This window comes from Patiria miniata, unplaced genomic scaffold, assembly GCF_015706575.1.
Source record: "Patiria miniata isolate m_02_andy unplaced genomic scaffold, ASM1570657v1 HiC_scaffold_17, whole genome shotgun sequence".
Taxonomy (NCBI): Eukaryota; Metazoa; Echinodermata; class Asteroidea; order Valvatida; family Asterinidae; genus Patiria; species Patiria miniata.
In genome coordinates this window covers 12,162,020-12,178,300 of record NW_024037055.1, presented here as the reverse complement: position 1 = coordinate 12,178,300, position 16,281 = coordinate 12,162,020, and the positions used below count along the sequence as shown (strand labels likewise).

Below are 16,281 nucleotides of genomic sequence, written 5' to 3'. Positions count from 1 at the left end.
TTGTTGCACTCTGCTGGGTGGTAGTGCTGAGTGCTGCTGTTTCATTCACTCATCGATTGTAATATTACAGATTGATAACTAATACGTGGAACTTCTTAAAATCTTTACCAACAAGAACTCGCAATAACTGTAAAACAATTTCAGGGCCAGAATGGCAGACTGAAACAACAATAATAAACCTTACATATTATCTGTCATCAACAAAGGGATTCCATACTTTTGATATTTCAATGCACACTAATTTTCAACTTTTTGTCAGCTTTTCTGTCTACTTTACAAAGAAAATCATATGTTGATACTGAATATTCAATAAACCCCACAACTGTCATGTAGATATTTCCTACATGTATGTAAAGTTATGCATCCATTATCAGATTCAAATGGAAGGTGAAGTTGCTGATCGCTTTGCTACCTGCAGAACCAGAGATCAGTGCTCACTACCTTTACTGTGATTCACAGTAAGAAACTTTGGGATAAACACATCAATTACTCACTTCACCATTTTCAAGGCATATTTGCTTGTGAGAATCATAGACATTTTTTCCCAGACATTTACAACGAGTGACAAACTCTCTGCATTGGTATGGCACTGAATTATCCACAAGTTAAGGTAAGCAAATGCATTATTGTGCATGGATAGGATTAGGATTTGTTTAACCTCCCTACATTAAAACAAATACTTGAAATGTACCACACATACATGTTATGCTTATTGTCACGGCATCTTATGTATGAAATATTATTGATAAATCTGATGACATCCCATGGCCCAGAGAACTGCATTACAGTGACGAATGTCCGACCATACTGCCTAACTGTGCATGAAAGAATTTCATTTGTGCCTGTTTGCATGGTTGGATTACTTCAACTTTGTTCCTAATAACTCTGCAGTTTTGCTAGCAGTAATGCTATCACTTCTGGTTACTGGCTGACAATGACACCACGGCCTAGGTCTCTATTGGGACTTGCAGGCAGTTTGATGAGGCGGGCAAGTGGAAAATATCAGATTCTTTGGGTGTTTTCTCAAGACACAATCAGGGATAGAAACCCCCCCACACTGCACTGTAGTGTCTATAATACCATTTATTCTGCTTAACTTGCCCTGGATATTAATCAAAGCAGGTTCACCATAATCGGAGTAACTGTCAATCGTTCAGCTTGGTAATTCACACATTACCAAAACTTTTTGTCTCCCTTTTCTCTGTGAACTTTATGGGCCATTGTGCAATTTACAAGCTCTTTCGTTGCAGTTGTTCACATAATTGGGCCATCGTAGGCAGTACACCCCATGCATCCAGATGCTTTACAATGTGAGTAATAAAACAAAATAAAAAGGATTTCACAGAATCATATCTGATTTCATATGCAATCTCACTATCAGATGATTTTTTCTTCTTCTTAGAAACAACACAAGTTTAAACCGTCAACTGACTGATGAAAATGCCAAACATGCCTGAAAATTGATCTTATATATGATGACCAGTGACCTGGTTATTGGAAGAATTGATGTTTTCAAGAACATAAATTCCCATCTCGGCCTACTACCTTCCTTTCAAAGTCTCAAGTTGTTATACAATCACTTTAGACATAATGGATCAGAGATCATCCCCACTCATCACCAGTCTTTTTTATGGACATTTATCAGTATCCAAAACATCTCTGTGCAACGTAAGTAAAACCCAGATTCAAACACTAAGTCCACTTGGATGCATAGACTACTGGTACTACATGTGGGCATGAGCTGAAAACTTGTTAAAGGGCCTATAGCTGGTTGACCACACATTTGATTTACCTGCAGGATCTGCGATGGGAAATGTGTTCCCTACTCCACTTTATCCAAACTGAAAGTGCGTATACACCTATTGTTCATGTGTCACTGCAAAAAGCATCTGTATAAAAAGAGAAAGACACATGACTACAGAATGAGTTTGAACACCGACTGGTGTGATAAATACACACAAAAGAACACACATGTTTCATAGAGCTGACTACTACAGCTTTGATTTGGGTTCAAAGTACTTTTAACATGCATAACACATTCTTACTTTTCTGCTGTCTGGTCCATAAATAAAAGTAAATTACCCCCACAGTTATTCTGTATGTTCCTTCATCCCTCTATCACTATATTCTTTCACAAAGGCGGAAATACCCACCTTTGTGAAACTTTTTTTCATGCAGTATGAAGCTAGCAAACACTGAGTTTTTAGGGTTTTTTCTGGGCTGTACTCACTTTTCAGATAATAAGCAAAACGGGAGTTGATTTTCAGGCATTGTGAAATGTGTTTGGTTGCTCCAAATAAAGTTACGGTTTTTATCCCAGTATTGTATACCAAAGTTGTATATACTATAGCTGGTTTTGTCAGGGAGTTTTGATTAACTTTTCTGAAAAGATATGATAAGTCACTTTGTACTGAAGATGATATGAATTGACGAAAACAAATAAAAGAAAAGTTGAGTAGAGGAGTAGAATTGTGGACTAAGTCATTTAAAAGAATAAGACAGAGCAAATTCAGTTAATGTAAGCAGGATCATACAATTAATAAAAAGATCGTGTGAGGTGCGGCATGATAAGATGAGACCAGAGAGATGAGGGAAGTTAATCATGAGATGAGGAGAAATGAGACGAATGCAACTATGACTCAAGATGAGGTTAGATGAGAAAAGATAAATCCAGAGTCAATGATGAGATGAGATGAGATAAAACATGAATATAACTCAAGATGCGATTAGATAAGATCAGAAGACATAAGACTGAAGAAGATAAAGTGAAACATGTCAATAATGGGATCTTAGACAGAGATTAGACACATGAAGAGTGATCATAAACAATTGATATCAACCACTAGATAGACCAGAGGAACCAAACTACTGACACATGTAACATGATCTTAGTCTATAAGTGAAGCTGTGCTATTCTATTCTAAATAAATTCATTTAAGTTATGGGCACTTTCAAGTTACTTTAATTCCCTTAACTTAGTACCACACAATATGTGACCACCCCTGACCATCTGATCCATACCTCCTGATACTATGCAACTAAATGTAAATACAACTTTATGATGTGGCATATACCTTTACAATATCCCCCAAGCAGATCCTCCAGCCCCTGCCTTAGTTATCCTCTCACAAATACGGAAGAGGTTCATTACATTCTTTAATGAGTAGGATCTCAACCTCAAACCGTACTTCTGAAAGAGCCACATCAACCACAAAACCGTTATAAATAGACAGCATGAGCTTGTATTGATTGATTGCATAGACTGAATCTGATGGCATCAATAAAGCCATACAAGACAGGTAATATCACAGGCCAAGGCAATATTAACAGACACAAACCCCTACTTTTGTCTGCTTGCCGTTTGCTGACAGACCCCAAGGGTTCATGTTTCCTATCCTATTAGTTTGTCACATGGATCCAATCGCAAAGCTAAACAAACCCAATACCACTTTCAACACTGACACAACAACAAAACACGTTTCATTTTCCTGCCTGTTCAATTGGAGTTCAACCTGCCTGGCCCAAGCACAAAACCTACTGTACTTTTGACTTTCCTCTCCATTCAAGAGAAATTGGGGCGGTGATGACGGCGGTATTTAAGTTATGTCAACATCACTCATGCTCTGTTCAATCTCTTCAACTTACGCTTTTCATGGTTTGCCCTTTTTTCAACAGCATCAAACCTTTAGATCATCTTGAGATAAAGTCATAACTTAAGATTTTGTCACATCTTAGGGTATTCCACTCTACATAGGCTTGAACTTTGTGATATTGATGGTAAACTTTGTGTTCATATCCATCTACTCATGGTATTGCAGTAGTTTGGGAAGACTGTTTGTTACCTGAACACAACACACTGCCAACACTGTCACAGCCCTCTTTCTACCCTTTGCCTGGCTCTATCCGGTTGCTCTTTCATTTCAGATACATGTATGCAAGGTAGTGAAGCTTATAAATTAAGCATATTTCTTTGCTGAAAGACAATTGTACATTTTTTTATATATTTTTAACCACAGACAATTCTCATTCTTCTATTGCAAACAGTGAGTGCTTCGTTTTTTGGGCATAACACGTAAGGTTTTTGTTTTGCATCAATACTTACTCTAGTCGTTAGTCTCATCAATGGACAGCAGATGGCCTATTGTGACTCTTTCTTTACAGTATCCTGTTGAAAATAAACACCAGCGACACCCATGAGGAAAGAAGTCACACAATATAATCAAGAAAGACGGTAAGATTACAGGTCTTTTTGGAGTAAGCCAAGCCTACAAGCAACGGGAATCTTAGCAGTCAATGATCTCATCTCCCATGAAATGGTAGGGTAATTCTATCCATGTTAACAGTGCACAGCCCTTTGCGATGGCATACCCAGGGGAGTAGAATTAAATCGTTTACTGCCATTTCAACCTAATGAAAAGAGACAAAAAAGTTGGAATTGTACAAAAAGCGCCTTGAGCGATGTCTGTTGTTACAAGATTGATATAAGCTGGCAGACAGACAATAGATGGGAGAGGGGCTTGGCTATGTTTGGCTGGTTGGCAAACAATGCTAATCTGTCTCCTCCAATTACTGTCAGATAGCTAAAACCAAGTATTCTGCCCCTAACGCCCAATCCAGACTTTTAGGAAAATTAATCACTCTTGTCTCTCATCCAGGAATGTCCACTGGGAAATGACATTCGCCAAGCCATATTATCACAGCTACATGTACATGTATATGCCCATAAGACAAGGGCATCTTGATACCAGAGCACACACACAGCAATCTCCACAAGTTACTGGATCTGACCAGAGGGGGCCAGGAATACAGATGTGTGTGTATTCAGTATGTCAATGTAGCACAAATCAGAGGTACATTGAGAACCAAGCTGAGTAAAGGATGAACAAATCACATGTTCCTCTCACCATTATCAAATGGATAAGAAACTGACACTAAGCTGTGGAGTTGGCCTTACATCAAACTGGAATATCATTTAAAGCACTGGCTTTTGTTGAAGTTGTTATTTACCTTCATTCATTACTGGACTTGATTAATTTGAGTCCAACCTTTTTAAAGCTGATATTTAATGGTTTGAGGCTTGAATCCGCATCTGCTTCACCTAACAGTAAATTGATGATAAGTTGTTTTGAAGTCACACCAAATTTAAAGATAAAACTAGAGAGATTCGTGTGTGTTGGGTTACAAACGCTGGGTAATCGGGCCGAAAACCATTTCATAGGACATTGCCCGGTTGTGAACATTTTTTCCAGTAAAACCATTTGTTTTAGTTTGAACAAAAAGGGCATCTTTTAGGAAATGAGACATTTCAATACATTTTATGTACACGTACACATTATTTCCGGTTTGACGATGTCAGCAGTTGAAATGTGCAAACTGAATACTGATTGATTCAGAGAGGATACATCTTCATCATGAGGTGAAAAGAACTTCTGAATATATGCAAATTATAATAATGTTTAAGTGTATGTATTAACACCTGTCTTCCGTTTTCATGACATCACAACATTTTGAAGCCCAAGGTCAACATTGTACTGGGTATCATTATTTTGTGGTTCAAGCATTATTAGAAACGGACCAAATGGCGGATCTGAATTTTAAAGAAAAAAGCAAACTGAGTATTTTCATATTCTCCCTATCATAACTACCGGTGTGATGACGTCATGATTCTGAAACCTTGCAAAGTCACTTGCGGTTGTCCAAAGAATATCAAGTAGCAATTTTCAAAAAAATGTGCACTAACAAATTTTAAATTCAAGCAAGTTCAACTGTATTTGATGTGCCGCTAGAGGGCATCCTTTCGGGTGATGACGTCATCATGCCATGTTGGGCATAATTCCTCACTCAACACTTCCATAATCCATTTGTCAAGAGTAAAATGCTTCCGTTTTATATTGAAATTATATTCAAAACACCGGAAGTAAAGGTTTAAATGGCTTTGTGCCCGGTAATCTAAAATATTGCCTCAGGAAAATGCCAAACTGATCACAATGCATAAAAGCCTACGGCTTATAAGGAATAATGCAAATGTAGGAATTAGCAGGTAAGAGAGGGCCCGAAGTGGACTAGGCTATTCACATTTTGACCTCAAATCGATTAGGATTTAGATACCCGACGACGTAATAATGACGTCACATTTTTTTCACATCATCGGACCAGGGTGCAAGTTCATAATAGGTTTTATCATCATCCCTTGAATCAGTTGGAAGAAATTAGGTTCGTTTTGACTTTGAGGCTTCTGTCTGTATTTTGAATTCACCTAAATCTGACCTTTCGGTAGACCCGAAGTAAAGGTCAAGGGACCTCACGTACAGGACAACAAAATGTTTATCAATCAATGGTCAATCAGCTTGCAAAGTATGAAGATGATTTGTCACTTTTTTGGATTAGTTGTTATTAATACGTATCTTTTTGATTGTTATTGATAAGACACTAATTTCATTATGAACTATACTGTAAAAGTAAACAAATCTCCTCCCTGCTTAACAAACCTTCCAATGACTACTACCTGTACAGACCCTTATATGAACTCTGATGAGAACATCTCAGTGAGAAATATGACTACCAACAGTGTAGAAATTAATCATCAAATGTGTGCAACAAACGCAGACTAGGACCTGTTGTACTTGCTGACAATGATGTGTCAGTATGCTGTAACAATAGCTCAATTGTTTGAAGACAATGGCCACCCTTTATTGAAGGCAGACGACGACAAAATCGTCTGCACGATCCCCATGGCAATTACGTCCGTGAATAAAGCATCACATAACTGAAGTAGTGTTCAGTCAATAAGTGTTGCCATCGAAACGTCTGCAAGTTATAACGTCTCCAAGTTCTTCATTGTCCTCCATCAAGTGTTCAATAACTGCAATCTATTCCATTTGAGGTGAGGCTACGGATGAAAGGAGTCATGAATTGATGAAAACGACAACAAAAGAAAGTAAATTAAAAACCCATTCTATACTAGGAGCAATTACTGAAGGACTGACCGCACTTATACAACTCAGCTATAAGCCAATGGTTATGTACATGTATTTGTGAAATAGTCAGGGGGCTTGTGGTCCAAAATCAACTCCCAAATGCAATTTCGGGTACAATATGAGTCTAGCCTCTGTGATCTACTTTTTTTGTAATGATTTTACTTTTATTTTTTTGGCTGGAGTTGTATTTCTCTTTATGTTTTTGCTTGTTTTGTAACAATCATCATCAATTTTGTTCACATTTGCGGTTGTTACCTCATTTTAAGTTCAATGTGTCCCCCCCCCCTTTTCTGTTGCTGTATTAATCAGCAATGTCTTGTCTTATCATGTTTTTAATAGTAATGACAATAATTAATTTCTTAAGTCATCATTTGTACCTTTTAATTTACAATTTTGATGTATTGATTGCATGTTTAATACTTTTTAACTAAAATACCTGTTGTAAATTGGAATGTTTTCACCCTGTGGGCTGCCTTTAATTCAAATAAATAAACCATACTATATTTATCCCAAAAGTAACCTTTATTATCAAAAAGCAATTGCTTGGATAAAAGATCATACTGGTACTAAACACCCCGTGAAGTTCTAGAATAAAGAGTGCTATTTACGAACTAGTGTTTCGTGATCATATGGTTGCAAATGCTTTTTCACTGTATTCTCAAAAAGTCCACTGAGCTGAAACTTTAACAGGTTAGGTTTGCAACATTCTTCTTTGGATTTCAGGTCAGATTGTTGGGTTTGGACTTGTGCTGATGTGCCCCTATTTTAGAAAAACAGGTCTATGACCTACCTTAAAAGGGGAACAATATAAGTTGATTTGACATGTAGTTGTTCAATTTGTCACCATTCACCAATATTGAATGAGACCACACCAAGATTTTGCGGGGAAAAAAACACACTTTCTTTAAATGTGACCCCACCCTGAAAAGAGGCAAAATTCTTAACTATTTGCTCATGATGTTATACTTGGGCCGGCTCTTAAAATACCACATAAAAAAATGCCATTATCAAAATTGTTTTGGGGCACTATCCCCCCCCCCACCACACTTTTGATTACCATGGCCCTGTCCTGAAAGGGGTTTGAGAGTTGAAAGATTGTACTCAAAAATGCATATGGGCCACCACAAGCCCACTGACTAAATTAAAACATAACCATAATTAATATGAGGATTTAAGAACTTTCATACATTTTAATAGCAAGATGGCTGTCTTCCTAAAAACACAGTCTGTAATATTCACTGTATCCACAAAACCTGATTAATGTATATAGCCAACAACTGTCAATCACCTCCATTCAACTCTTAAAGTTAAACCTTACATTATTTGATCAATCGGCACAATACAAGAATGAAGCACCCCCTCTATAAATTGCACAGTTCAAAGCATGGTGCATGGCGAATTCAAAGTCAAACCTGACTTAGACCAACATAAATTCCACATCCAAGACATTGTAGAGGGTAGGATTGAAGGATGTTGCCTTGTGAACAGTGGGGATAAATACATGAGCATTCACTTGAAATTCAAAAGGGGTATTTAGGCATGTGAATAACTAGTTTTTGGTTCAGCCAATATGCACATTACCATGTCCAGAACAGAGGGCTCTCTGTCCAAATATCAAAACACATAATTCACAAGGAGTTACTGCTGCAGTGTCTTGCAGTTGTCACACTGTATTACACCCACCAAAAGAACCCTCTGGATAACATAAGAAAATATAAAACACATTTCTGGTCAAAGGAGGACTACCCATCACTAAAAAATATCCAAGCTTTTTGGGTAAAATGCTTGAGGCTGCAGCTCATGGTAAAGGACAGCAAAATGGTATGGAACTTAACCAAAGTGCTTCTGACTCAATTATAAGGCTGCACGTTAACTGGTGTTCCCTCATTAGATGGAAATTCAACATCCCCTTTAACGTGGTGACACACCAAATCAACTGGAATTTTGCCAACGGTTTCTAACCACTGCTTTCTCCCGGATAGTGATGTCATAACAACCACAGCAAGTACTGTATTGGTTCATCATCAACTTCACTCAAATTCTGAGACAAACATAAAATACAAGGGAAACTGAATGTATGGATATGACTTTGTGGCAATGGGTGGATAGTGGTTCCTCAGTGATCCAGTAACACTACGCTGGGTGACCTGTCATTTCAAAAAGATTACTGTTAGCCTTTTTGAAATATGCTGACCACAACAGGAGGGCGCTATGGGCTTGGGTCTGTTTACCCAAATCAGACCCACTCCAAATTGCACCCTCCTACTGTGGCCAAAAATATCTCCAAAAAAGACTAATGGCTTACATTATGATGCTAATTTGGCGATGTCAGTAGGACTCATGTGATATTAAGAGCATAAATATCTGTAAACATTTTACTCACACTATACACTGTACAGACTTTAATGGTTTTATGATACTAAACACTGATTATTGAGGCTTCTATTATGCCTGCATGTCCTTGGACAGTGTACTATGACTTACCCAACCAGGAGGAGGAAATGGATAGGTCTGTGGGCTGAGGTTGGCAATGTAAGACAAGGTGTGGGTGAGGGCTGGGGTTGGAGCTGTAAGTGCAGGTGGGGTTGTGGGCAGGGGTGTGGCTGTGGGCTGGCGTTGGGGCTGTAAGCCAGGGTGGAGCTGTGGGAGGGGTATGGCTCAGGGGCCGTGAGCCATGGTGGGGGTGTGGGAGGGGGTGTGGATATGGCCTTGGGTTTGGGATGTGAGGCGGGGAGGGGCTGTTGAAGGGGGTCTGGACTGTGAACTAGGTTGGTTGGGCTGAATTTGGGTGAGGGCTAAAGAAAAGGCTTTAAGCTGGGATGGGGGTAGTGGGATGGGGTTAGGGGCTATGAGCCTTGGTAAGGTGAGAGTCAGGGCTATTGATGACTTTGCCTGAAGTTCTACGAAAGTCACTGCCATGGAATTAAGTCTGTTCAAAGTTACAATGTCAGGAGTTTATGCTGATAGCTTTTAACACATATACCATGAAAAGGTAGCATCTCTGGAAGTATATTTTACTTGTAACCTTCTTGGATGACAATGTGGCACTCGGATTGCAAGGCCAGGATAAGCATATCTGAAACTGGGAATTCTCGGCAGATCATGAACTTGTACAATATGTTTTCTTTTTACAAGTAGTTCATTGGCATTTGTTTCTCTTAAATGCCACAGAATTGATTCCTCTCTAGGATAAACGCTGAATGGAAGACCACAGAAAAGCACTTTGCACAGTTAGAAATCCATCCTTGATCTATCAAGGCAGGTTGCACTGTCAAGTACAGCCACTTATTTGGGTTCTAATGTAATAACTTAGCAACTTATACTTCACTACTAAGTGAACGATCCTTATCTTAAAAAAAAAATTTTTATTAAAATAACTAAATGGAACACAGTGACTGAGCTGTCTGTTAAGCCTGACAGAAAGGTCTGGTCAGTCCCAGAATCGGAATTCTTAACAACTTCCCCTCCCCAGAAATGGTTGCTAAATATGAAGAGATGAAAGAGTGTATGACATTCAGGCAGAACACACCATCAATTATAAGTTGTTAGCAACATTGCAACAAGATGTACAGAGTATCAATTGCAAAACTAATTGTAAAATTGAGCCTTCCATGATGAGAAGGGAAATCGCTGTCGGCGTCCAGTCAGTCCATGTTTTTCTCAGTTGTACACAAGCACACAATGGTTGTCACAAAAGATGGATTGGCCCACAAAGATATTTCCGTTTGCGAACAAAGCAGTTGTGTCTCTGCCCTAGTGTGATAATACCCTTGCGTGTGATATGCTTCAATGTGTACGACGCAAACAACTTTTGTGCCATTGAAGGTAATTATAATAGCATTTTATGGCCCATTCAAACTTCTACTTTTTCAAAAGAGTTCCGTAAAAAAAGGCCTTGACTGTTTGGGGTGAACACTGAAGTTGCCTGCCAACTAAAGAATAGAGTGATGCCTTAATATTGTTCCCCTAGGTTGCCCAATTCAGAATGAATACATATTATTACTATTGCCTAAAAAGGGCAAATTTGCACTACCTATAGATGGAAATAAATGGGACGTAAAAACCAGACAAAACTTGAAGCTTGTTTTTCTCTGAGGGGGGAGCCCCTCAGGCAATTGGTACAGGCAGGTGCAACAAGTTCAACCTTTCCTCTATAAAAATACAGAAACTTTGTTATTTCCATGAGCAGTGGTCCTTGACTGAACAAGTCAAAATCTTTAACTTGCTAAATATCTAATCGCCAACAGACTGCGACAGGCATGTATTGTCCATAAATCGATTCAAAGAGAACTTTATTCCTTTGCATTCATTTCCGAGTGAAACAGAATTGCTGACTCAGGCAAGCCTGCCAAACAATGTTTTGTTCTAATGAATAGAAGAAAAATTGTCTGTGGGGTGTGCCATTGTCCACCTAAACAGAAAGCAAGTTAGCTGTAAACAGATTAAACCTTTTCCGGCCTAAGCTATGCTTTTGTTGCTGTCATAATAGCCATGGTGCTAAAAAAAATCAGCAGTTTGAATGAAATTTGTTCTGAAAGAATGTGTTTATCTGTAAAGATTTGTCAACCATGAAAAATAAAAGTACTTATATCAACAATTTACTTCCATTTTTTTACTTTAATAAGAGGTACATTAAATAATTTACATGTTGATTCTACTTTCTCATTCTGCATTCTCAAATGTACCCCTAATGTATTCCTTTTCAAAATTCAACAAAGAATTTTCAAAACAAATGAAAATCAAAGTTAGTTAATAGCTTTATATTTTTTTCTTATTTTTGGCCAAGCTAGCTAGCTAGCTTTGTTGCATGCTAGCTTACTTTGTTGCCCGATTGCCATTTTACTTGTTAGCTTTGGCGTGTATGTTGGTTGCTTGCCTGCCTGTTCGTATGCCTGCTTGCTGGTCCTACATGTGGACACATTTTAATGTTTAGTTGCAATTTATTGCTGTTTAGTTGGATGGCTTACACAGTGGCGTAGCACGGTAATTTTGATTGGGGGTAAAAGTTTTTTACGTTTTTTTCCCCGGACACTATGGGGCTATTAAGGGCGATACGTGCATCAAATTTAAAAAAAAAAAGCACCCGAACGGCTCCTGGCACAAAAAGGGCACCATTTGTTTTTAAAAAAGGGCACTTGTTCAGAAAAACAGGGTACTTCATAACAAAAGAGGGCACTCCTACACAAATATTTGGGGGGGGGGGGGGGGGGAGCGCAGGTGACAAAAGGGCATTTCAATGGAGAAGGGCAGTCTTTAGAAAATATTGGGGGGTAAATATGTTGTCTGCATCCTCCTTTCTTGATTGCGCTTACTTCTTTCTTTTTCTTATGCCAATAAACACTTCTGGTTTTTTTATTATCATATCAACAAACATCTTCCAAGTTGTACTTTCCAAATATAAATCCTCACATCTTATTGATCTTGTTTATTGGTTAATCTTTAAAGAAGGAATACCATTTTTTGATTGAAAATTTAATAGTAACGGGTACAAGACACTTCATGTGTATGAAACTAACATCCTACATTTTTCTTTGCAATCCACAGGTTTAGTGTTCATTTCATTTCTGGAGATTGTGAATGATGTCAAAAGTGTGTGGGTGTCAAGAAATGGATAACAAGCGACAGCAAAACAACTGCCCTGCCTATTTTATACAAAACAATATTGTGATGGTGAAAAAAAACAAGCACACCGAAAGGCTGGACCAATGGAGCTCTTTTGTTAGCCTAGGGGCTGGTGAATGCCTGGCTGAACACGCTACTTGTTGATGTTTTCAGCACCAATTGTACCTGAACAATACCAGGCAAGTCAAGCATAGAAGTGCAACACCATAGACAGACAATGGCAGTCCTACTGTGGGGGCTGGTTACTGGTGTCAACTACATGTACTACACACTGCCTCCAATTATTTAGACCAACGTGGAGGGCATACATGTTTGTGCACATCACTGATTGTTCTGCTCATATTGCCGTGTCTTAGATGGAGAATGCTTGTATTTAGAGTCGTTTAACCAACAACGAAGCAGATAACTTATCCAAAAGGGCTTCATATCAGATACTGACGCAGTAACACATAAATAATCATTCATGGAATTTGCGTTGGGGTGATGACAATTCAATTTTGGGTTTTTGCCCTTCACCGACCTATTTTATAAACACTGTACACTCACTGTCTTCCTGAGAGATTGTGAGAAAAAAATCACAAACTACTCGGGTGGGACTCGAACCCTAGACGTCCTTCTTACAAGTGCAGACGTCTTACCACTTGACCACCGAGCTTGCCCGGGTCAGCTGGCTGGTTCAAATCTGATGTAGCAGCGGGCAATGCAATGAAACTATAAGATGGAATTTGCATTGGGGTGATGTAAATTCAATATTAGGTTTTTGCCCTTCACCGACACATTTTTGTTTTATGAAATTTACTTCGCTTTTAGCTCCATGTTCACTGACTTGCATGCAGCTAGGTCAAATACAGTAAACTGTATTGTGTTCATTACCATCACATATACACTGACAATTCAAATGATTAAATAAGAGGTCTGAGTACCCAGTTGCAAATGTTGTTGATCCAACTGTAGTTACAATTGTCAATTCAAAAAAAAAAGTTTTGCAAATCCAAACAGATTGTTGGGATTACCACTGATTCTTGATTACTAAACCATCAGCTGTTTTATCTTGTCACTGTCACATCTATTGCCCTCCATTGATTCCCAGGTCCATCCAACCATTAAGGTGTAACAAGCTTGAGCATCTCCCACCTCAACATACACACAACGGCAAGTAAGCTTCAAGTTGCATTTAACAGGAAATAACTGCATGTGTGTGGTGCTGGTCCATGGATCATGTGTGTTCCGCCCCGTTTAAAGCAATGTACCCAGTTTGCTATGTGGAACAGCTTGCTAATCTAAATGATTCACAGTTCATAAGCATGATCACTATTTCACAGATGAATACCGATGCAATTGGTAATCATTGATCCCTAGCTGTGGAAATAAAAGCACAGTTCAATCATGATGGTATAATGATGCAATGGCCTGAACACAGTAAAACCTTTGCTTGATAACTTTTGCTCTTGTGCTTTACAACGTATGGCCAATGAGTATGTTCAGCGAAAGATTCAATGTGCAATAAGCTGAAGATTCAATGTGCTGTTACCTTTTATGTTTTAAAGGAGCACTTTTGTCTTGCTTACAACAACAAAAATAATTGGAAAGATTTTGTCTAATTTTCGTGTCAAATAATCTTGGGAACTCAAAAACTGAAGCATCAGAGCGCCAGTCTTTTACTTCAAGTGCACATACTCTCATTAGCATGGGACCTTGCTTCCCACAGTGAAGTATCACTTGCATGATATACATAATATGAGCCTTACTCAGACGTTGACGTTAATTCAATGGCTTCACAATCAGGGTTTTTCAACAGTTCTCAGTAAATGGAGGACATTATGTCCTTCAAAATATGGTTAGGAATCCCAAACAATTTCTGGCAATTTCTGGACTAAATACTTTTTAATTCTGATATCTGACTGATATTTTTTTGAAACTGAAATAATGTCAACAGCTATTCATAGGCTCGAAAGAAAGAAAGTTTAAACATTACATATATAGGCCTGTGAATCACCACTCACACTGTTATAACACACACAAGGTCTGGAAAACAGTCAAAACGAGAAGTGGAGAAATATTTGCACAATTATATCAAAAAACACTCAGTAGGCCCTCAAGGAAACAAATTGATAGTCATCTTTAATCATCGTCATGGTGATGATGATGCTTTATACAATCAGCAGTTCATCCCCAATTGTCTTTCCCCCTCTGGCTATCAGTGATGTGCAGGGCGATGAGGCAACCGTCTTAGGGAGAGCCGGTCTTTTGTCAAGAAGACTTGATCCAATTTACACCCTCTGATTCATCTGTTTTGGTATGTGGGCTTAAGAATCAATGGCAGCATTTCTGACTGCTCTTTTGAGTTTATAAAAGGATGCAATAACATTATGAAAGAAGACATGTTTTAGTTGGAGAATGAAGGAGAAAAAAGAGCGCAAACTAACCTGAGGTTTGTTGTCACATCAAACATGAAAATATCTTCAAAAGCAGTTTTATCCCCATCTTTGATGACACAAAATGTAAAACATTACGTTTGTTTACAACACAGGGAGAGCAAGGAATTGCAGGGAAGGAATTGCAGGGAAACAATAGCATGCACACAATGCATATTTTGCATTTGATACATAACTGCAATGACATGCAGCAGACCAACACTGAACATATGTTTGGTTATTCCTCTATGCAATTTATTTAAAAGCAAGAACGTTTCTAAAAGTTGATTTATTTAATTGCCAATTTAAGCAAATTTAAGAATTGTGTGACAATGTAACTTGTTGCTGGACTTCAAGAAATCTACAGTGTCTATATGAGTGATTTAGGCTGAATTACTATTTTATGCAGTCTTATATAAACCATGAAATACTGTGTTGTTGTTCAGTTGTAATTATTGCAAGAAATGGATGTGTTAGTTATGTAAGTATTCATGACTGATACATTCATCACCCCTGCTTCATACAACCAACACAGTTACCAGTAGATCAAACCTGCACACAATTCACAATGTATGTGTACTAATCAGAGGCTTTCCCATGTCTATGTGGACACGCCCCCCCCCCCCCCCCCCCCCCATTTCAATGCAGACGTGCATACCAACATCTGAAGCATTGGACAGCAGGATTATAAATGGATAGTGGTGTCAAAATCAACAGTTCCAGTCTTTGTCCAAATGAATTATCAAATTATCCTGTTAATTATTTCTAAAACATAGCAAACACTACAGTTTTCCAGAAACTTGCATCTAAACTCAGATTACATATGAAACTGACTACGGAACATGAATCTGAACAAAGCTCCATCTGTGAGGACAACACAAACCTTACCACCAAGTTGTGAAACCTTCACTACAAAAACCACTGCTGATGGATCGGCAGAACTTTCTACTAAATAGAGCAGGAAAAAGGTCAAGCATAGTGAAAAGGCTGGAAAACATGTGTGATTATCCTCAATAAACACAATGTACCCTTATCACCTAGCGATGACAAATGCAAGTGTTCTCACAAAGACGATAAACCGGGTACAGCCGTAGGCAGCCAACGACAAACAAAATCAGCCCACAGTGAAATGGACTAGCTAATGTCTAGGGTTAAACCAGCAAGAAGAATGGAATCCAAATACGCAGCTTTGGCCACATAAACAGATGGAAAGACTTAGACCCTGGCCAAGTTAAGTTTCCCAAACGCGGTACGAAGAAAGGACAGTT

General features: G+C 38.5%; 1 protein-coding gene across 1 annotated transcript; it reads right to left on the bottom strand.

Moving 5' to 3' along the window:
• Positions 1 to 9,093: 9,093 nt before the first annotated feature.
• Positions 9,094 to 10,051, bottom strand: LOC119724035 (keratinocyte proline-rich protein-like). The gene is made up of 3 exons (XM_038194956.1): positions 9,996 to 10,051; positions 9,462 to 9,755; positions 9,094 to 9,124 (listed from the first exon to the last, which is right to left on the bottom strand). Exons 1-3 carry the CDS (start codon positions 10,049 to 10,051, stop codon positions 9,094 to 9,096), a joined length of 381 nt encoding a protein of 126 aa, XP_038050884.1.
• Between the last annotated feature and the right edge of the window lie 6,230 nt (positions 10,052 to 16,281).

Excerpts from the sequence above, each read along its gene's own strand:
- LOC119724035 (XM_038194956.1), bottom strand. The coding sequence starts at position 10,051 with ATGCTTATCCTGGCCTTGCAATCCGAGTGCCACATTGTCATCCAAGAA. Across the intron at positions 9,756-9,995 it reads GTCATCCAAGAAGGTTACAA|CCCAACCAACCTAGTTCACA; the intron begins GTAAAATATACT and ends ACCCAAATTCAG. Across the intron at positions 9,125-9,461 it reads CATTTCCTCCTCCTGGTTGG|GTCACCCAGCGTAGTGTTAC; the intron begins GTAAGTCATAGT and ends TTGAAATGACAG.